The sequence below is a fragment of the Vigna angularis genome, chromosome 6 (assembly GCF_016808095.1).
Source record: "Vigna angularis cultivar LongXiaoDou No.4 chromosome 6, ASM1680809v1, whole genome shotgun sequence".
Classification (NCBI taxonomy): domain Eukaryota; kingdom Viridiplantae; phylum Streptophyta; class Magnoliopsida; order Fabales; family Fabaceae; genus Vigna; species Vigna angularis.
In genome coordinates, this window is record NC_068975.1 from 30531356 (window position 1) to 30553718 (window position 22363).

Below are 22363 nucleotides of genomic sequence, written 5' to 3' on the forward strand. Positions count from 1 at the left end.
ACTGTTATTATTACTGAAAAACAACTGTTATTATTACTGAAAATAACAACAGATTGGATCGGTTACTTGCAATAAAAAAAAAAAATCTATTTATTATCTATCTTATTTACACGTATTTTAAAATTTGCAATAATTTATAGATATTTACAAATATTTAAAAACAATATTTTATAAATATTTAATAATAAAATTTAAATAAAATTATAAAAAATATATAAAATATAATATAAATTATATTTTATTTAAGTAAATATAATATAATAAAATAAAATTAATTTTAATTTTAATTAAATTTAACTTAATAAAATATAAATTAAATTTTAATTTTAATTTTTAGATAACATATACACGTGTGGATTATTATAAACCAGTATTAAAATACTTGTTTATAATTACCTATAGATATATATATCAACTATTCATTTCAAATTTTATTTACAAATGTGATAACAATTATTTTTATCATGCTTAATTATTACCTTGCATAGCTTTTTATATCCAAGAAACAGTATCTTTATTAATAAATTCATTTATTTTTCTGTTAATTTTATCAACTTCAATTTCTGTGCTTTACCCTATATATCAAATTAAATATGATACCCACCGTCAACTGTCAGGGTGCTAACTGATTTTTGTACTATATTTGTACTTGTTGTGTGGCAGGCAGGTATACATATCTTTGTTTTTTAATATTTTAAAAAAAATCTTCATAAATATCATTTTTATTTATTTTAGAATTTTACTTTTATGAGTAATTTTTGTTATGTTTTTCTTTATATTTTTATTTTACCATTTTCTATTTTAGATTATTACATTATTATTTTAAGAATAATTTATAATTCTGATTATATAAATACAAGTATAATTGTCATGTTTAATTTTATTACAGCTATGTTTTTTGTTCATTATTACTATTTTTAATTACATTACATTTGTTTAATAAAATAGAGATACAGAGGACAGATATTTTAAATATTATATTATATTATATTATATATATATATATATATATATATATATATATATATATATATATATATATATATATTTTGAGAGAAATTTATAAGAAATAAGAAATAAATTAAAGGTTTAATTGTTTGTTTGCGTAATAGTGGATGAGAAATAGATATAACATTTTGAAAATTATCTAATTTAATTTATTTGATATAAAAAAGGTAGAAATGAATATAACTAAATGAGATTGATTAAGATCAATATCTTTCATGAGTATTAATATGCATTAATTCGGATTGACTTAATAGAGATTGAGTTTAAAATGCATCAATTCAAATATCAAATACACACGAAATAGAAATTTTAAAACAAATTCAACATCTAACTCATTCAAAGAATTAAGAATTTCAGAACAGAACACTGCATAATTGTTTTCCTTTTTTTTAAATATGAAAACGAATCAGTTCACCCACAGTCTGTTTAAAATGAACTTGATTTGACCCAAACCAGAACAAATAAATTTGGGTTGAATTTTTTTAGTGATTAGATCAAACATAACCTCACATAAATCATTCAAGTACAAATTGGATCAACTATCATGTTAATATTATAAAACTAACTTGAAAGAAAATGGTTTTCTATTCATGTATATTATATAAAACATAATAATAATAATAATAGTAATTAAAATATATTATTATAAATAATATAACTAATGATAATGAGCAAAAGGATGAAGAGATTATTAATAGTCAAACCAGTATCCCATGACAGCTTACAAGATAGAAGACAAGAAAATCAACGTTGAAAATTTTGCCGGAACAATATTCGGCTCCAGACAGAAATCAGAACTCTAGTTTCTATTGCACGTTAAAACAATTTTGGTCCTCGCCGTACACTCACTCTACTTCTGCCTCTTGTAAATCTTAGCCAAAAAGGACTTCAATACAGCTTGAACTGCTTTGCTAGGATGAGCTTCAATGGAAGTTACAAGCTTCTCATAGCTCTTGCTCTCATACTCCTCAAATGCACCCTATTCATTCGGATTCAGAGTAAATAATCCAAAGAAAATCAACATCAATCATGATGTGCTAGCTAGATACTTGCAACTAAATTATTAACGAGGTAGATGTAAATGAAGTTCAAACCTTAAGATTAAGCTCATTATACAGGGCCTTTACTTTAGCAACATTTTCTGGATCTGCATTACCATAGTTGTCCTGAAAAACCGCAAAAATAAGTGATTTAGTGCAGTGTTATCACAGGAAAAATGCGGGATATATTAAGATGATCACTTACGTATAGAACTTTCTTTTGTTGCTCATTGCTAAGCTCCAAAGCTTTTGCAACTAACCAAGAGCATTTAAAATCTTCAATATCTGTACCTATCTGGTCCCATAGATAACTAGAATGAGATTAAAGAGAACTTGATGTTTCCAGTATCCATTAATTATCCAGGATGCTCACCTTTCCAATAGTATCAGGATCCCCAAAGCAATCCAAATAATCATCCTAAAATTAGAGGGGAAAGGGGAAGAGAAAAGATACGTCAAAATACAGTTTTTATGAAATATTTTAAGCTGATAGTGAAAGTATACACTAGACATACATCATTCTAGAGTCTAAATGGTCTTAAGAGAAGCGATCAAAACTATACTAGCAAAGTATTACCTGTACTTGAAAGTAGGTTCCCATCTCAACAAGAATGTTCTTCACATCAACATGGTTTTCCAGATTCTCACCCGCCATGAGCAATGCACATGCAACCTGTGTAAGGAGATATATGCATAGATAAATAGCAGATCATGTATTCAAATGGCCAACGGGACTGTTGGAAATGAATCTAATAGATAATAAAAACACACTTTTAAGTGACACTCATCGAAACATATCAACTTTCAATTCAGTTGTATGATAGCCTACAGGACAATTCGAAATGAATCAAATAGATAATAATAAAAAAACTACATTTAAATGATAACTCTTTAGAAACATATCGAACTTTCAATCCAGAAGGAGGTCAAAAGAAAATATGTGATTTCAAATGAATAACACATTACATGCATTTTATTATCTGTTTTCTAGTTTAATCAGAAAAGTGTTAAAGATTCTAGCAGTGTAAAATACTGAGCAACTGATAGCTATTTGGCACCAGTGTTTCTAAGAAAAGGGCAAAGACGAAACCAAAAATAGCGAGGTTATACCAAAAAAAGGATAATAATACATACTGGGAGGTAAAACGAATAATAAGCAGTCTTGTACTGAACAATACGCCGATGCCTGCAGAAGATGACATCCATATGCAATCATTATTAGTACTGATTTCTCAAGACAGAAAAGGATAATGGACAAGAAACTGAAGAGAAAATGTATAGATCGCATTGAAACATAGTACATTGCTAGCTAGCAAGAAGAGAAGGAACTAGTAACAAGCAAATTTCACATCATATTCTTCACCACGCCCAGCCAAAAAAGATAGCCACGTCTATATCTAATAGGCATGTGCAGAATCAATTAGGAAAAGCCAGCAGTTATCTCTCTTCTGGTGCCAGCTTCCCGTCAGGTTTTACGGAATACTCTTGATTGAACTCTATAGAACGGACGTGATTTGCTCTCTGGCAGAAGAATTTATACTTTTTTTCTTTTAGTTGTTTTAGTCACATTTACATATGTTCCAGGATTTCATGTTTGTCAAAAAAGTGGTTAAGCAATAATAATTTCTCTCCAATTGTTCTCCTTGTTTTCCCGTACTCACAGAGTTAATGTGTATTTGGAGAGGTCTTTTCCTCCTTGCAGTGTGGTAATCAGATCTATCATCTGTCCTGAAGCAGTCTGGAACTCAACCTAAACGAAAAAAAAAAGCAAGATGGTCACATTTTAGTATATTGACTAGAATAGTCCCACATAATGTAAACTTTGACATTTGTACTACCTCATTAAACAAATCAAGAAGATCTACGTAATATGGCTTTCCCCTAAAATGGTTCTTAAGAATGCGTGGAATATGGTTTCTTAGTAAAACTCCATCATTTGCTGCAATCATCCCAACCTACACGATACAATAATTAGAGATTAATACATTATCAGTGATAATTACTTAATCAGAACAGCAGCATAAAGATAACACAATGGCTCATGTTTATTTTTCTGCAAACCTCGGGCACTCTAAACCAGCATGGTTGACCCCTACGTGTGTGCGAATTATCCATAATGTCATCAAGGACAAGAAAATACGCCTGAAGCTGCAAAACTCAACAACACACTATTTAAGATCCCCCAATGCAATCATCACAGTAAACTCTGAAACCATTAGAACTAGTTTAATCATTTAAACAAGAAAAGCAAAAGCTTTCAACTGCCATACCCATTCAATACACCAACCAAGAGCACTAGCAAGGAAAATTTCGTCATCATTTAATGTCTGTCCTTCTTTCAACAGTTTGTAGCTGTCAATGACTGAGAGTCCCCGGTTCAACTTTCCTGCAGTTATAATCCATCTTTTTATCAATACTCTTTATCTCGTTTTAACAGTGCTTCAGAACAGAACACCCCCTTCCCCTCCACTCTGTTCTTTCCTAGAAAGGAATGCAACAGACAAACAATAAACTAAAAAAATCACTCAACACAAACACATGAAATTCTCAAGCCACACCTCCTGGCACATTGTAGTCCAGCATCTGCAATAAGTTGTAATACATAACACAGTAAGTAACACAACAAAATTCATAACATACATTTCAATGAAATAGCAAACACCTGTAATGCAACAGACACAAGTAATGGTATAACTTAAATATCCCACAATAAACTCCATTGAATCTGAGAAATTTTTAGACCCACATCACATCGAGATTACCGATTAAGTTGACTAAACTTATGTCTGCTGATCTACTACTACGGATTTTTAACATTAAACTGCTTTGAATCTGAGAAATATTCAGACCGACGTCACATCAACCTCAAATTTATCCAAATGAAACACATTTTTTAAACCACACATGTTCTTCACTGAATATAATTGTACTCGAACCAGATAAAAACAATATATTATTTCCATAAAGCTGTTTTATAATTTAACTCGAGATTACTGATTAAGTTGATTAAACTCATGTCTGCTAATCTACTAGTGTGGCCTTTTAATATTAAACTCCCAATTAGTGGTTGATCTACTCAGTCAGTGTTCAATGAAAGACACGCCAGCACCGTAATAAACCAAATCCACTCTCCTTTTTTTGAAATATCAATTACATAACTCTTCTCCATCAACTCCGATTAAATCAAAATGCAGAAACTCGTAAAACTAAAAGGAAAAAAAAATACCCGGTCGACCCATTGGCGAGCGTCATCGGAGAATTCAAAAGCGGGGTCGTGGAGGAGTTCGTCTTTGAGAACGTAATAGACGTTTGAGAATGTGGACTTGAGATCCGCCATGGATCAGAAGAAGAATTAATTACTTAATAGAGGTAAAAATCAGAACAGAGAAATTTGGGTAGGTGTTTCAAATTTTGGTCTTGGAATTTTGAGATCATAAATATGAAATGGCGACAAAGAGGGGAAGTGATGACTTTAAGGAAGGAGGCGCTCTTCACCCTGCATGTGAGTGTGTCTTCTGTCACACGTGTGTAATGCAATTATATAACCCAGGTACCAAAGAAACACCCACAATTTTATTTTTTATTCTTTTTTTTTTTTAAGAAAAACTAATGGGTGGTGAATTGGAACAACACAATAATCAACACTAAAATAAAATTAGCTTTGTTTTGCTTTATTTATTTATTTATTTATTTTAATTTCACCCTTTGATAGTAGTATAAAGTTATAGCTTAAATTACCAACATTGCCACCCCTAACTCTCTTTCGTCTTCTTTGCCAACCACCATCTACTTGTCTTCTTCAAATCACTGTTCCATTAAATTTCATTGAATTTTCGTGTTACTTAAATTAAGGAAGTTTCCAAGTTGTTAGGTGTAATAATTATGAAAACAGGAATACCTATCTTAATAATAGTATCTGAACATTGCTAAATATCCGTCTTTTCAAAATTTATGATTAAAATATTAATTTAAACAGATAAAAGAATTAACATAATCTATATTTTCAATAGTGAAAGTATATGTATAGTCTTCAAAGTCTATTGAATGGATTTACTGTAATTGTTCATGTTTGCTGATGACAGGTTATTTTATATTTTTGACCAAATATAGATAAAGCTTGTATATTAAATTCTTACAAATTTTTTTCCGGTGTTTATAACGTGATTTTTAATAGTTTTACATTAAATTTTCAAATTAATCTCCTTAAAATAATAGAAAATATTCGACCACGACGGCCTCGTTTGTTCTCCACATGAACCCCACGAGGACTGTGTGCGAGTTACGAGATATGGTCCACTGCGTCTCTAAAACTCTGAACCCCTAGATCCAACGGTGGAAGTTAAGCCAATTTGGGAGGTCAAGATGAATCTGGCTGTTGAGAAAAACGTGGATATCTGTATTATTATATTTATAATTTTTTATAACTGTTTTCGTGTTTTTTTAATTAGATAAAAAAAATTAAAATTAAAATTATTTTATTATTTGATAAAATATATAATTTTATACACTTCTTAATTAAAAATAAGTAATGATAATTATACATAAATAAATAACTCCTTATTTTTAGGAAGTTATTTATATTTTATTCTTTTAAGTTGTACTCTTTCACATTGAAAAATATGTGGTTAACATAGTATTAATTAATTATTTAATATTTAATATTTAATCTCTGAGTGTATGGTTCACGTGGCATCTTTATTAAATAGTGTATATCCCTGTCATTATCAATGGTTGATATTCTGGCTCTTTCCTTAGTATGCTAAAAAATCATAAATTAGTATCTTGAGGAACGGATAGAAAATTAACGTCCATTCAATATAAAATTTTGTTAATATAAATAGAACCAAGTACACATTGTTTAAATAAAATAACTGTAATTAAAAAAATCCAATAAAAATACAAGTCATATTCTACGTTATAAAATCTATACTTTGTAATATAACATAATAACATGTATTGATGTCAATATTTCAAAAATTACATTATATTATAGGTAAACTATTTATCTAGTAAATCTGTATTATTTTTATATTGTAAGTGACCTATTTGAGTCTAAGTCTGCATGGTACACGTGGTATTTATTTAATAGATCTCTGAATAATCTGTTGTTATAGTGAAATTGTTGAAAGATAATTGTATTCATGACCCCAAAACAGCACATATTTATAATACAATGTTACTAATCCAAGTGTTATAGTATTTTTTTTCTTAATTACTCATAAATTTTATCTAAATTTAAATTTGCATATATATATTGGGTGAAGACGTGCTATGTATGTTAATAAAGAAAATAAGTTTTGAACCTTCCACTAGAATTATCCCAAATTGCTAGTAATATCAATTCTTAAAAAAGTGCATATCAATTTTTTCACTAAAATATTAATGAGAAATTTAAGTGTAAATATGGTGTAAAATTGAGAAAATTAAACCATATATTAAAAATATTTATAAATATATTATTTGAAGTTTTTACTTATTATAAATAGTAGAATTTGACTTAGATTTTATTGTTGTTTATAGGATTCATCAAGTATATATTAAAAATATTATAAATATACGATGTTGGGGGATAAAGATAAAAATAAAACAAACAAATAGTAATGATTAAGTTTTTTAAAGAAATACGACTGGTTGATAATGATTTAAATAATAATTATTAATAACTCTTTAAAGAAAGAGGATTATAATGATTTAGATGGTAAAATAATTTTTTTTTGTTAAAGTAATTTTTCAATATTAAATTCTATACAGTGAATAGAATAAAAAAGAGTACACACTACTCTTAAAATTAATATCGTTGAATATCATAACATTGAAAATATTGTTGTTTTTTTAACATGAAACCTAAAAACAAAATCGAAGGCATAAAATGTTTTAATCTTAACTTCTAGTCATGTGAAATTATTGTATCGAAATAAATAATAGCTGAAGGTTAATAAAGTTTCCATTTTATAGACAGCTTCGATGTTTTGATCATAAATTCATTGAAATAACAACAGTTAAAATCAATTGCATAATTTATATAAACACGAAATTAAAATATTATCTAGCTTAGAGAATACTAATTTCCCATAGCTTGCAAAATAGCTGTGATAACAATATAAAATTCGTAAATCAAGGAATGTCTTTTACATTCTCAAGTACAATGCTACAAATTTAGGATATTAGCTTGTTGTCATCGTGTGTTGTTTTTAATTTTGAGAAACTGAATTACCATTTGATAGGGAAAAAAAACAATATATACATACTTCAAACAAATATATAAGTTTTATTTATGTTGACATTATAGTTTAACACTTGAAAAATAGTTTTATTTCTGTTTAAGACATTCTAACTTAGCACATAAAAGAGTTTTAAAACGGTATTATTGGTTGAGGAATTAGTCCGAAATTAATAAGAGAAATGCCATGAGGCTCAAAATTTCTTAATAATTGTAGATATTTTTAAAATTACACAAAATATAAATTAGTTACTACCTTAATTACAAAAAATGTTTTAGGAAAATATATATAAATTGTAAACCTTAATTTAGTATATCATCTTATTAATTAAAACATTATATAATTGATAAAAAAACATATATAAGTATATTAGATATATACAATTTAATTATTTTAATATTAACCTTTAGTGAATCAACGTTTTGAAACTTAAATATATATTTTAATTATTACATTATTTTCAATATTTATTATACCTTTTTCATTTTTTATATAATTTGAATTAAAAATGCATTACATATTAAAGTAATAATTTATTACATAATATTATTAAAAAATATACATTAAAAAAATGTAAAAAATAGTATAATATTATTTTCTTAAAATATAAATAATTATGATTCTAAAAATATAAAAATACTAAAAGTTTTGATTATTTTTAAAATTTTAAATTTTAACTAAGAGTGTCAAAGTGAGTCAATTAAGTTTATAAGGATTGACTCACCACAACTCAACCACTTTTTTGGTGACTCATAAATTTTGTAATCGAACTCAACCTACCATAGCTAGATAATGAGTTGGCTCATTTACAAATGTTTTATTTTTATAATTTTTTTATATATTCATAGCAATACAAGTAAATAGACTTGATTTATTTTTTTAACAATAAAATCAAAGTGTTCACCTAAATCTCTAAATGTTATTATAAATATAATATTTAAAGATTAAATTATCAACATATATAACTTAAAAATAAATAAATTAAATCCAAGTTATTCAAACTTAATTTAATAACATTATAGTTTATAAAAAAAATCAAATTGTGAATCTATATAATATAATTATAAGTTGTAAATAAAAACTGTAAATAAATTAATAAACCTCATGTCGAAGTATAGACATCATCTTGAGCGTTAGACGAGACATTGATTGGTGGTCTGATAACGGTCTAATAGTGGGTGGAACAACATGTCCAACAAACAACGAATATCGCTAAGATAAACTCTAACCATAACTTTGATATCATGTTAAGAAGTGGACTTTAAGCCTAACTCAACCTTACAAAATCGGCTTGTAGGTGAGGTTTGCACCCACTTATATATTATAAATTGGTCTTATCTCTAATCGATGTGGGACTTCCAACAAATATTGCTGCTAAAATTGTGTTTTGGGTAATAAGTTAGAATACTGGTTGAAATTGATATATAATTAGTAGGTTGACATGTGAAGTTATGGGGGGATTACTTATCGAGTGAGCTTGAATTCATGTTGTCCCAAGAGTAACTTAGCTTCTTGTGTTGTTGAAATTTGGTCTTTGATATCCTAAGTTGTTGTTTGGGCTTGTGGTGGTTGTTGGTTTAATTTGATGGACCGAGTAACTAGCTAGTTGAGCAAATTGGTATTCAATATGATATTTAAACATGTTTTCAAATCAATTTTAGAGTCAAGAATACCAATTTGGTTATTTGGATAGGTTTTGAGTGCAATCAGATAAAGAATCAAAGTTATTGATTTCTAGCGTGATGATGAGCGTTACAAAGTTAGAGAGCCTCTAGGCTCCAAGGTGCTGAGCGACCATTTTGGACGCTGAGCATTGCAAAGTTAGAGAACTCCTGTATTGTGTGGCGCTAAATGACATTTTTGGGCGTTGAGCATCATTTCTTCTTTGCAGGTTTGAAACCTTTCCTCTATAATTCATTGGGCGACAATGTGGGTTCACTAGGCAAGCATGGTTGCATGAGCACTAGTGTTGAGCATCAGAAATATGTGTTGAGCGCTCCCTACTTCTAAGCCATTACATGTTTTTGTGTTTTTCTGACTTTTCCTCTCTTTGAATTAAGTCACTTGGGATTTTATGCATGTGTATTATTAGTGATGATTCATGGGTTGAAATCTAAATATGAGTAGGTATGGTGTTTATTCACACACGATACATTGTTTATTCAATTATGATATGGTAATGATGTTGAGTTCATGATAAGGAATGTGCATGGTATTTGTGTTTGACGTAATTTCATGAATCTATTGAAGAAATCTATAGTGGTGTTTACTAGTGTAATGTATTGATATAAAAACTCTAAAATGGGAGACGATTATGACACTCTTAATAACTTTTCATCTCAAGTAGAAAATGACGGTTATGTCATAAAGAGTAGCAAGAGGTTCTTATTGTGATGGTCATGTATTAGCCATATATGTTTGACAAATTAACCTCAGTGTATGGTAATTTGTTACGGGCGAGTTGTTTCACCACACATGTGACGGGTCCCCCTAGAGTTCGATATCAATACATGTATTGAGACGATCAAGTCTAGAAATGATCGTATGTTCTAGAATTGATTGATTTATTTGTGTTATATGCTTACTTTTATAAAGGTGAAGTATGCTTGTTTTTTATACATTAACTTATCTTTTCCTTACTGTTTGTGTGTCCATGTATTCTTTCTTATTTGCAATGATCACTTTAATAGTGTAAGCAAATGAAGATCTTCTAGTCGATTCACTGTAGGATGGGAGTGATGCTAAAATATAAAGTAAGATGTTTAGTTTTAGTGTATATTGTTTTTTTTTTGTAAAACTTAATTATGCTTTTAGTTTTTGTGTAATAGTATTCATAGAAGTATAGAATTTTACATGAATATGTTCAATTATTGTTATGGAAAAGATAACTATAATAGGCTTTGTATATATTTTTTAATAAATTTTTATTCTTTCATTCCTTCCTAGGTGATGTTTCTTTTGGTAGTAACATACTATTAAAATAGAATATTACATTTGTAACATCTCATAATCTCATAATTCATAATTTATATATTGTAACATTACATTTACGGTAACATTCCGTAATCTCACACTTGAAAATTTATAGTTGATATATATCTATACATATGTTTTAAACTCAAATTTCAACTACAAACTCATAAATATAACTCGAATTCTTCTAATTTATTCTTCTATCTCTTTCTTCATTGGTACTGGATCAGACGACATTCCTTCATCTGCTCCCGTATAACGAATTATACGATCATCGCACATACACAAACACAAACAAGTAGGGTGAGCTAACATGCAACAAATCATTTATAAAACATGCATAATTACTTTGATACAAACATCATGTAATAATTATGTCAGACACTCTCATACCATCATACCACAATTCCTATTAGACACTCGTCCCACAATACCCAATAAACACTCATCCCACAATACTCAATAGACACTCGTTCCACAATACCTAATAGACACCACAATACCCAATAGACACTCATCCGGATGATACGTTGATGAGCGGTCACGAGAGGTTATGCACTTGTGATGACTTCTACTTCTTCTTACAAATACACTTCCAAAATACTCCATATCATTCACAAGGTTAGTCCTCAACACTATGTCCAAAACCGACACATAGACCAGAACCTCCTGCCCCTCTCACCACATAATTCATCCTTCTCTACTTGAGACTGGATAATTATTAGAGTATCAGGATAACCTCCAACAACAGGACCCTCAACATCAACATATACACAAATACCATATCATTACAGAATCTCTCCACGAGACTCATACCATGCTCATATTCCTCAACTCACATTATACCATTACAAAATCTCCCCATAATACTCATATCATGTTCAGATGCATAAATTCAAATAAAATACAATCATCACAGAAATCATACAAAATGAATGTATAAATAAATTAACAATACTAAAATATCACTATAAATGATCACCGAAGAAGAATCAAATGTTTGACGAATCAAAAACACCATAGACACCAGTACATATGACTAGTCACAACTTACTGGATTGGACCAGGGCTGCTCTATGATCAGGGATGTACCAACTCCGGTTTTTAAGATTCCTCTATCCTACCATCACAATTATAATTCATAATTTCGTATCTACCACAATAACATGAATTCATTCCAACGAGATATATTGCACAATAGTTTAACAGTACATAATCTGTTCAACAAGATTTAAGTTAAAAACTTGTCGAGTAGACTTCTAGGAAAGAGAGTGCGTCACAATGGATAACTTAAGTACCAAGTCTTTCCTTAGCCAAAGTGTTCCTCAACTAGTTTTAACAAATTTCTTATTTACAGATTCAAAACAACAACATATAATATTAACACAGAAATTCAATATAGATAGATATACTATAAGCATTAACAATATTCACACAGAATTTCAAGACATGAAAAATAATAAAACAATACTAAATCATAATATAAAAGCTTAGAAGGGTTAGCTCCCCTACCTCTATTCCAGACTTCTCTTGCTCCGAATTTGATTCCTCGAAAACCCTTCAGAACCTCTACTCTTCTTGCAACAAAAAATTTCTCCCTAACTTTTTCTTCTCTATTTCTCAAGCTCTCACTTGATTCTTCTTCTCTTTGTGGAGAATAACCTCTCCTCTCATGGCTATTTATAGTCCAAAATTTTTACTATTTAACAATTTTTTAATATTATTTATTATTTTAATATTATCTTATTATATTAATATTTTAATCACCACTTGGCCTAGTTGATCCTTCAATAATGCCTTAAAATCTGAGTGCTTTATCCACTATCAATATTTTAATTTTTTTTTTCTTTTTTTTACAAAAAGGTAGAAAAGAGTTTGAACCCATCACCACAAATTTTCTACCAATTAAGCTACCAAAATTTCTTATTTAACTTTTCACATAAACTTATTATATTTTCCATTCACAAAGAAATTTATTTCTACTAGTAATAAAATTGTAAATGGGTCTTACAATATTATCCATCTTTTTATTTTTTCTTGAATTCTTCCACACAAAATTTCTTTTTTTTCTTGAATTTTTTTTCTTTTGAATTTTTTTCTTCAATATTGTTTCGGCATACATTAGTTATGCACCACATAATTAACATAAGAGATTAGTGAGACACTAAGAGAATTTAACTAAGTGCATAGAGAACTCAAACAACTCAATAAGACATTTAGAGAGTTCCGCTAAGTGCATGAAGAACTAAAATAGTTCGAATAGACATACAAAGAGTTCAATAAAGCGCATGGAGAAGTCAGATAGCTTGACAATACATCTCTAATGCTAAGTAACATGCATCAAGAAGTCAAATAGCTCGGTAGGAAGTCTAGTTAGCTTGTAAGATACATTGATAACTCATAGTTCGGTGAAAAGTCCACATTGTTCAATCTAACTTGCCGAACTCTCCAAATATTTGATCAAGCGATTTAACTTCTCAATATATTTTACCAAACTTTTCAGATATCTTGTCAAATTATTTGAATTTTCTATACATTTAATCGAGTTATCTAAATGTTTTACAAAACTATTTAAGTTTTCCACACTTTTAGTTGAACTCTCCTAATAATTTATAAACCTCTTAACCTCTTCATTATATAATTACAAATTTTTACATTATATATTTGTATTTTGCCACATTAACTCACTCTAAGAAAATTAAATATTTATTAATGCAAATTAATAAATTTGGAAATTCACACAAAATTAAAAGGTGTAAAAAGATAACACTCTCTCCCAAACTATTTTTTTTTTCTTTTATTTGGACCACTAACTGACAGACACGTCATTGTTGCTGGCGTTTGAACTTCAAAGCGGCGAAGTGAAAGCACATTTCATCGCGTATCTTCTTCTGCCATGAGTTCCCAACCTCTGTCACCAAGCAATTTCAGGGATCTCTTCGATTCCGTGGAAGCTTTTCTCTTCGATTGCGACGGTTGGTGACTCTGCAACATTCTTCTCACCTACTTTCAATTCCATGTATTGAATCATTCCATCTCGCACTCTTGAATTAGGTGTGATTTGGAAGGGCGATGAACTCATCCAAGGCGTTCCGCAAACTCTCCAAATGCTTCGCTCCAAGGGAAAGAAGCTCATCTTCGTCACCAACAATTCCTGGAAGTCGCGCTCTCAGTACGCTCAAAAGTTCCAATCCTTAGGAATTTCCGCTTCGCAGGTTCTCTTGTCTTCTCTTTCATTCGCTTACGATTTCGACTTCGATGTTCGATGAATTCTTTTTGTAATCTTGTTCTTTTTTTCGTTCCGCAGGACGAGATATTCTCCTCGTCGTTTGCAGCTGCTATGTACTTGAAGGCCAATGATTTCCCTTCCCAAAACAAGGTTCCAAAGTCGTTTCTTTTATTTTAATATCTTTTCGCGGGATTATTAGTTACTCGTGAATGGAGAATGTTCTTGGTGCTACTGTGTGCCATACACACAGAGTCCTAAATTGACTAGGAGTTGAAGTCAAGGTAGTTTATAAGCCTTTGTTTAATTAATTCACCAATGCACTTTTAAAAACTGTATGGCACACACGAGAGTTAAAGTCGACAATATCTACAATATGATGAACATGGAAATGTTGCAGACTTGACATCACACCATTTAAACTATGAGGAGGCATAGGCCATACACGTGTGAGCCTAAAGGCCCCTACCCCTGACTGGGGCCTCTACTGTTTTGGTTCACAGAAAAAGTCTTACAGTACTTAAGTACCGGGACTTGACCGAGGGTCATTGCTAAACACCTTTGTTCCCTAAACAACGAGGCTCTTTTCAAGAACAAGACCATGAGCTCTAGATAACAGACAGTTGATTCTGTTAACTTATATGTAGAAACTCTCTCAGATTAATATCTCCAAAAGTTGTTGTTTTTTTTTTTTTACTTCTTTGAAAAGATAAACACGCTAAGTACCACTGTGGAATAATGACATCCCTACTAAGTTGCCATGCTATATTGAATTAACTTACTCAAGCTAATTTCAGTGTTTGGAAAAACTTATTTCATTTTTTGTCTTATTCTCTTCTCTTTTCAGTACCTGTAGAAAATGTTATATAAACAATACCCGTGATGTAGTGATTGGTGAGTATGACAAGGTTGCAGAGTTAAAGCTCAAACATTAAAATCTGTAATAGAACTTATGATTGATAGCAGACTATTATCATATAGAGTTGGTGAATGAGATGGAAGCATTCATTCCGTTTTTATATCTTACATCAATATCATTTTATTCATGTGTATCTCTTTCACAATTAGCAAAAGTTTGACGTGTTAATTTGTAGAATACTCGGCAATTTGAAATTTTCTTGAATGATATTAAAGAAAATAGTATTCTAAAAAACTCAGAATTTAAGGAACTGTTTTTCTTAGTTGGAATGATAAATGATGCATTGTTTTGTTGTGTTTCCCGATTTTCCAATATGGTTTCAAATCAGGGATGATGGAAAACTGAATCCATGTTGAATGATCATCAAGCTTTATATACAAAGCACATTTGGTGGTGACTGGTGATTAACGGCTAGGCTAACTGAAATAGCACTAAACTGACTTGACATTGAATGGTTGCTAATTAATTAAAACAAAACCAGGGTGATGATTTCTTACCGCAGTGAAAACAGAGAATATTTTCTTCACATTACATTTTCACTTTCCTCTCATTAGACTTTTGCCTTCATAGTAAATCACCCATTTGCATACAGTTATGTGATAATTTTTTCTATTGGTGTTCTTTATTTCAGGTTTATGTGATTGGTGGGGACGGTATACTGGAGGAGTTGCAGCTTGCTGGCATTACAGCGTTTGGTGGACCAGTAAGTTGTGAATTTATGAGTTATAACCTTTCTCCCTCTTTCTCTTTTTCCCTCATTGAAATTGAATTCATGTTGTCCCAAGAGTTACTTAGGAGCCTCGCCTTGCTGTTCCACTAGGCTAGTTTTCTAGTTCATGTTCTGCTTTTGCTTGTAAAGTTTGTTGGTTTGGATGATTATTCACCTTGATTGAGTTGAAACGACTTGTGGATAAACAAGTACTTGTGCTTGTGTTATTTTTGAAAAGGAAACCCTTACACTAATGTTTGGTTCAAGTGATCGTAGTCAAGTCTATTATTAGGCTACGTTTTCTTAAAGGCAATGCATACTTCAAGCAAAACAATAAGAGAGGGATGTGAATCACATGATTGTGACATAAGTTATTCTCGCTAAAGCATTCGTTGGTGCAGGAAGATGCAAATAAAGCGATAGACCTGACGCAGAACTGCTTTGTTAAGCATGATAAGAGTGTAATGACACCTTGCTCATTGTTAATTTGTTACTGAATATCTTCATTGAGATCGGTGCTTGCAGTTAACTGACGGGTTTCTTTCAGGTTGGCGCTGTAGTGGTTGGTATAGACCCAAACATTAACTATTACAAGCTTCAGTAAGAGTATCTATTCCTTTCCTCTTTTATTTAAAATTGTACATTCTGGTTCATATTTCCTGACTCGTGCCTCATACACACACCAATCTAATTATAATTTATGTACAGGATAATTAAAGTAACAAAAAAATCCCTATATATCTGCCAAAATGTATCTTATCCCTTTACACTCAACCTAATCAGATCATATCTTCAACAATCAAATCTTATCTTCAAAAGTTGGAGCATATATGTCATATGTGCCAAGCTTGTTACAAATATGATTAATATGAGACCCCTTGACAGATTTTTGGAACATGTATGCCAGCTGGTTACTAAAGCTAACAAAAATCAATAGTGATTTTTGCTGAGAACACTTCCTCACAAAATGACAGTCTATCTCTCTGTATTTAATCTGTTCATGGAAGACTGTATTAGAAGCAATATGACAAGCAACTGATTGCAGATAAGCTTAGTGCCCTGAATCTCCCCCAATTGGGGCTGCTGAAAGAGTTGTCATTGCGCTTGCAGCTTCTGCCATGACATGATATTTGGGTTCAACAACTGATTTGACAACTATATTGTGTTTCCTGCTCCTCCTTGAGCGTAAAATACCTCCAATAAGAAAACATTAGCCTGAAGTGGATTGTTTGTATGATGATAATTCTGCCTAATTTGCATTAGAGTAACAATCAATTCAGGAATTGACTTTGTTCTCATATAAGCATTCGGGACCTAGTGCGTTCTTGATGTAACAGAGGATGCACATGACGACATTCCACTGACTATCACAAGGGACATCGAGGAATTGACTTACTACATAATGTGACATTGGTCCTAGTGCCTAAGGTCATTGAGTCAGCCAATGACTCTACAATACCTTTTTGGGTTTTCCAAGGTTCCCTTTGCTCGAAAGAATTTTAAGATGAGGATCCATAGGGGTATCACTAGGACAACACTCAAACATGCTAGTCTCAATGAGGATATCGAAAGCATATTTCCTTTGGGAAATGACAATCTTGAAGTAGATTGAGCAACCTCGATGCCCAAAACATATTTGAGCAATCAAAGATCTTTTATTTGGAACTCATTTTTGGATGAGACATTAGTCCGTTGATACACCTCAAAACCATATGCCATCAAGATATACCACCAAATAAAAACATATGCTAAAAATGAAGATTGGAGGAAGAAAATCGAGTGATCAACTTTGCAACAAGTCATACCAAACTGAACTAGAGCTGAGCTAAAATGAGCCAACTAGGCACGGGGAGATTGCTATGAGGAGATTGCTTCAATACATAAAGTAGTGTCACAAGTGACAAACAAAATGAGAGCCACTAGAAACAGTAAATATTGGGGGTTGATCCATGTAGACCATTTCCTGTAGCTCACCATGTAAGAATGTAGTTTTAGTAATCTAATTCCTTAAACTGCCAACCACAGATAACAAACACGGCAAGAAAATAGATTAACCAAAGTAATTTGAGTATAGCCTTTCTCCATCAGACAAGCTTTGAACTGATCAATATTACCATCCAATCCAACCTTGATTGTATAAACCCTACGACAGCCAATAGTAGTATTGCCTGGAGGTAATTGGACCATCTCCCATATGCCACTGGTATGTTAAACAATCATGTCTTCAAATACCATTTGTCAACAGGATTAGCCTTACCTTCACCTATAAACTTGGGAATAAACACAAAATCCAAAATAAAGGACAAATAGTAAAGAGATCAGTTATAACATGGAAAAATGCAAAAATATTTAGGATTGAAGTTTGATCCCTTGTTCTCTCTATCTTTTTCTTTTCTTTTGCAATTATTGTCCTTCATGGTGAGTAATATGTTTGGCATTTCATCGGTACACCCCTCTCATCATGGATGCTTTCTTTTGGCAACCCCGGTGCCACCAATCGCTCATCCACATGTTACCACTATGTAAACCAAACAGGTCTTTGTCCGCATGACATGCTTCGTGCAAAACCATTTTCCATAGTGATCCACCATTCGATGATAGTTATATAAAGTGAAATCCTTGAGAAACAAAAAAGGTTAGGATCTTCTATAATTATGTTAGTTACCTCTAAGTGAGGGAAGTATGTCATTTTATCCTTTAAGAGTGGTAAGATCTTTGTGGTCAGATCTTTAGAGGACTTTAGTTGATAACAATTTGTTTACATTAAAGCTTTGTATGGATTATGGATTATTTGTAGACTGTTGAAATGACTAATAAGTTCATAATACTGTGAGAATGATTTAATAAACAAACTACATTTTTTGAGTACACTAATGATGTGGTAAGAGGTTTTTTAGTTAATTAACCCAAAGCAGAATAACTAAGAATAGGCTTTGCATATAATGTTTTGTTTATGTTAGTTCAAAATAGGTGAATAAAATCATCAAAATCTTATATTTATATATGCCAACATTATCTATTTTTTTAGCAACTTGTACTTAATTACTTGCATTTTTAGTTGTTAGATATTTGGATATTTCAATGTCATCTGGTAGGTACGGAACCCTTTGCATACGAGAAAATCCAGGATGCCTTTTTATTGCCACCAACCGTGATGCAGTTGGACATATGACAGCTTTGCAAGAATGGCCTGGTCCTTCTTTCAACTCCATTTTACTCTTAAACAGTGTAGAATTAGTATGTAACTTGATTTTATGTCGTCATAATTGATAAAACTTGGATTTCAGGTGCAGGGTGTATGGTTGCTGCTATATGTGGATCAACCCAGAAGGAACCTGTTGTGGTAGGGAAACCATCAACCTTTATGATGGAGTTTTTACTTAAGAAGTAAGAAAGTTAAATGCTTAAATGTCTTGGTATTTCCGGAATGTTATCTTTTATGTTATAGTTTTCTCAGCATATATAACTTAATCTTTTTTGAAAGATTCAACGTAAGTTGCTCCAAGATGTGCATGGTGGGTGATAGACTAGATACTGATATTTTGTTTGGACAAAATGCTGGTTGCAAAACACTTCTAGTTCTTTCAGGTAATGGGGTTGTCTTTTTCTGTATATATGTTACCAGAGAAGTCGTTCATAACATATATTGCGATCATTTTTATTGTGGAAACAAACAGGTGTCACAACTCAATCAGCTTTACAGGACCCTTCAAATAATATTCAACCTGATTACTACGCAAATACAATTTCTGACATGGTTGACTTATCAAAAGTATGAATGGGTTCTTCCCAATTTAGACATTCTTTTATACCAATATGGTGAGCACAGCTATGCTCCACATAGAACACTGTTCTATTTAATTTTTTCACAATCTAATTATAGCTTATATCTGGATCTCTGTTACATCACTTCGTTGTCAGGTGGTTTGCACCAAGCATTAATGGAAGAGAGATTGGTTGCTCTCCTTTGCGAAGCAGAACTATTTTATAATTGCACTGTATACTCATTTCTTCACGACGAGGGGAAATTACTCGTTCTGGTATTTCAATAAATGAGACATTGTAATGCAAATTTTTATATTTCCAATGCTGCAGTACTTCATTTAAATTTACCAGTTTGGCTCTGTTGTATAACTGTATGGTTTATTCATTCAGAGTCTCAGTAGGGTAGCTCATCCAAGAGGGTTCATTGGATTCAAATTCAGATGCTTTAGAAACTCCAACGTTAAGTATTAGATATGCTTGGATAAAGCCACGTTAAGTCATTAGGGAACAAGGGCCAATGTCGCATAAGACTATAAAAAGTTATCCACTACAAATATCTATTCTTGTTGCAAAAGGTAAGCAGCATAACAATTCTATCTAAGCCTAGTATAGGAGGATAGAAGGACTATAGTAAAAAAACTTAATAAGCAATCATATATCCGCATAAAATGTATTATGCTATTAAGTATCACTGGCAAGATGTTCTGTCCCACACCAACACTTCATTATGACTTGTCTCTTTTAAACGTGTCAACCTCGAACTATAGAAGTTTCCAAATGAACAAACACAAACATCTGGGTGGTCTACCATCATGAATAGTGCTCAGATTGAATTTCAAGCTACTTTGCCAATTCAGGTGGTACAGGACTATTACTTGGAATAGGCATGTGATATTTTGGTCCTGATGGTGGCAGGTTAGGTGAAGTCTTATCAGAAAGATGACTCTTCAGGTTTTAACTCCGAAATTTTTGGTAAAATTCACTTGGATACACTCCACTGTCACAAACATCACTGTGATCATTTCAACATTCACATGCTTGCCATGGTTTGGTTTCATGATATGAGCCACGTCAGGAATGGCAACATAAGTTGTAACTGGGACATCATACATGTCATGATACTAAATCCTTCGAGATCAATATCCTTATTTGAGATCAATATCCTTATTTGTAGAAATTCTTAGTGGGTGATTATTTTTTTTTACGTATTATAAATTGTAATTTTTTTTATTTAATAATATAAGTTTTCATTGTTCTCTTTCAGTATATTTTTCAGTTCGTTTATGTTCATTTTTGTTCCCTGTTAAAAGAATTATGCTTTCTTATAAACTACCAATATTCTCTCCTCTTCTTCACATTAAACCAATCTCTTGAGCATAAGTATTTTCTTAACTTCCATTAATGCACATATTGGGCCATGGTGGCCCAATGTATCTAAATGGAATCATGGCCCAATAGTAGCCACATTCTAGATGAAAAAAAAAAGAGAAGGGTTGTGTGTTTTGTCGCATCTGGAAAAATATTCTCACGCTGTGCTGTGTCAGAATAATTGACTTGTTACACTCCCGCATCCCTCGGCTGTGACACCAATCAACATTGATACAGGTTTGATGAGATTCTACCGTTACTCACTTCACATGCTGTCAAACTATATTTTACATAAAATATTTAATATCTGAATATTTGATAACTAACATTGAACTTCACTCCTCCATGACTCAGCCATGCTGTAAAAAATCCATCCTTCCAATGAAAAAGATAAGAACAGCTCTTAAACTGAGTAATCCACATATCATAATTGGTCCACATTTTTTTTTTCTTTCTAGACAATTTACAGGTGAAGGATGTGAATGATGATAAGTGTGAGAAAGGTTCCTCAAAGGAAAAGGTTGGACCATTTAGCCATGCCAAAACCTTGAGTTGTGCGTGCAGTCAAATTTTTATCCAACCAATCGCGAAAGCCAAAATTTTAACACTTCCTTTGGTGGTGTAGATTTTGACATCAAAAGAAACTAAAAAGTAAAGCTAAAAGTGAAGCTAGCAGCCAAATCCTATATATCCAATGCTTTTCTTAAAAGCTTTTTCTGCTTGGTGAGACTATCAAACTCTGAATCATCAGACTCTCCCGCTTGAAGGAATATATTCCCTTCTACCAGTAAAACAAAAAACAATTCAAACTTTGCCCAGACCCATATATTTTTAACAAAATAACTATATATGTAAATTATGTTGAGGGGCCCAAGACTCACATGCATGCCACATGTTAAAATCTCATTGTACTGCTCCTTCCATTTGGTAGCTGTTCTTATTATATCAGTGTCTCAGTGATATTTAATCATAGAAAGTATAATAATGAGTTTAATATGAGTGAGGAGGAGAGGACCACTGCATGAAACTGCTAGTTTTTATTCAAAATACAGAGAGCTGCATGTGGGCATGGGGTAAGTAAGTAGCTCGCAACTCTATGCATGGAACTCAGATCTGCTTTTTTCTTCTCTTATA

The 22363-nt window shown here is 31.4% G+C and overlaps 2 protein-coding genes across 8 annotated transcripts; one reads left to right on the forward strand and one right to left on the reverse strand.

The window, feature by feature from the left end:
* Positions 1 to 1676: 1676 nt before the first annotated feature.
* On the reverse strand, positions 1677 to 5558 carry LOC108341763 (farnesyl pyrophosphate synthase 1). The gene is made up of 12 exons (XM_017579411.2): positions 5275 to 5558; positions 4607 to 4631; positions 4319 to 4434; positions 4110 to 4196; positions 3887 to 4003; positions 3710 to 3798; positions 3183 to 3234; positions 2626 to 2721; positions 2422 to 2466; positions 2254 to 2343; positions 2103 to 2174; positions 1677 to 1987 (listed from the first exon to the last, which is right to left on the reverse strand). The coding sequence occupies exons 1-12, from the start codon at positions 5383 to 5385 to the stop codon at positions 1859 to 1861; spliced, it is 1029 nt and encodes a 342-aa protein (XP_017434900.1). The 5' UTR covers positions 5386 to 5558; the 3' UTR covers positions 1677 to 1858.
* An 8504-nt stretch (positions 5559 to 14062) lies between these two features.
* Positions 14063 to 21124, forward strand: LOC108343216 (phosphoglycolate phosphatase 2). 7 transcript variants are annotated; one of them, XR_008249894.1, is made up of 12 exons: positions 14063 to 14217; positions 14297 to 14457; positions 14550 to 14621; positions 16019 to 16090; positions 16483 to 16557; positions 16644 to 16696; positions 19192 to 19289; positions 19384 to 19483; positions 19581 to 19684; positions 19774 to 19915; positions 20018 to 20136; positions 20777 to 21124. XR_008249894.1 is itself a non-coding variant. In XM_017581344.2 (11 exons), the coding sequence occupies exons 1-10, from the start codon at positions 14139 to 14141 to the stop codon at positions 19872 to 19874; spliced, it is 915 nt and encodes a 304-aa protein (XP_017436833.1). In that variant the 5' UTR covers positions 14063 to 14138; the 3' UTR covers positions 19875 to 19915; positions 20018 to 20208. The 7 variants fall into 7 exon arrangements, 5 of the variants coding, with proteins under 5 accessions (XP_017436833.1, XP_017436831.1, XP_052735009.1 ...); XR_008249893.1 differs by having other exon boundaries at positions 19774 to 19868; XM_017581344.2 differs by lacking the exon at positions 20777 to 21124 and having other exon boundaries at positions 20018 to 20208.
* Positions 21125 to 22363: the final 1239 nt, after the last annotated feature.

Excerpts from the sequence above, each read along its gene's own strand:
- LOC108341763 (XM_017579411.2), bottom strand. The coding sequence starts at position 5,385 with ATGGCGGATCTCAAGTCCACATTCTCAAACGTCTATTACGTTCTCAAA. Across the intron at positions 4,435-4,606 it reads GGACTACAATGTGCCAGGAG|GAAAGTTGAACCGGGGACTC; the intron begins GTGTGGCTTGAG and ends TTATAACTGCAG. Across the intron at positions 2,467-2,625 it reads GAACCTACTTTCAAGTACAG|GATGATTATTTGGATTGCTT; the intron begins GTAATACTTTGC and ends CTCTAATTTTAG.
- LOC108343216 (XM_017581342.2), top strand. The coding sequence starts at position 14,139 with ATGAGTTCCCAACCTCTGTCACCAAGCAATTTCAGGGATCTCTTCGAT. Across the intron at positions 14,622-16,018 it reads ATTTCCCTTCCCAAAACAAG|GTTTATGTGATTGGTGGGGA; the intron begins GTTCCAAAGTCG and ends TCTTTATTTCAG. Across the intron at positions 16,697-19,191 it reads ATTAACTATTACAAGCTTCA|GTACGGAACCCTTTGCATAC; the intron begins GTAAGAGTATCT and ends GTCATCTGGTAG.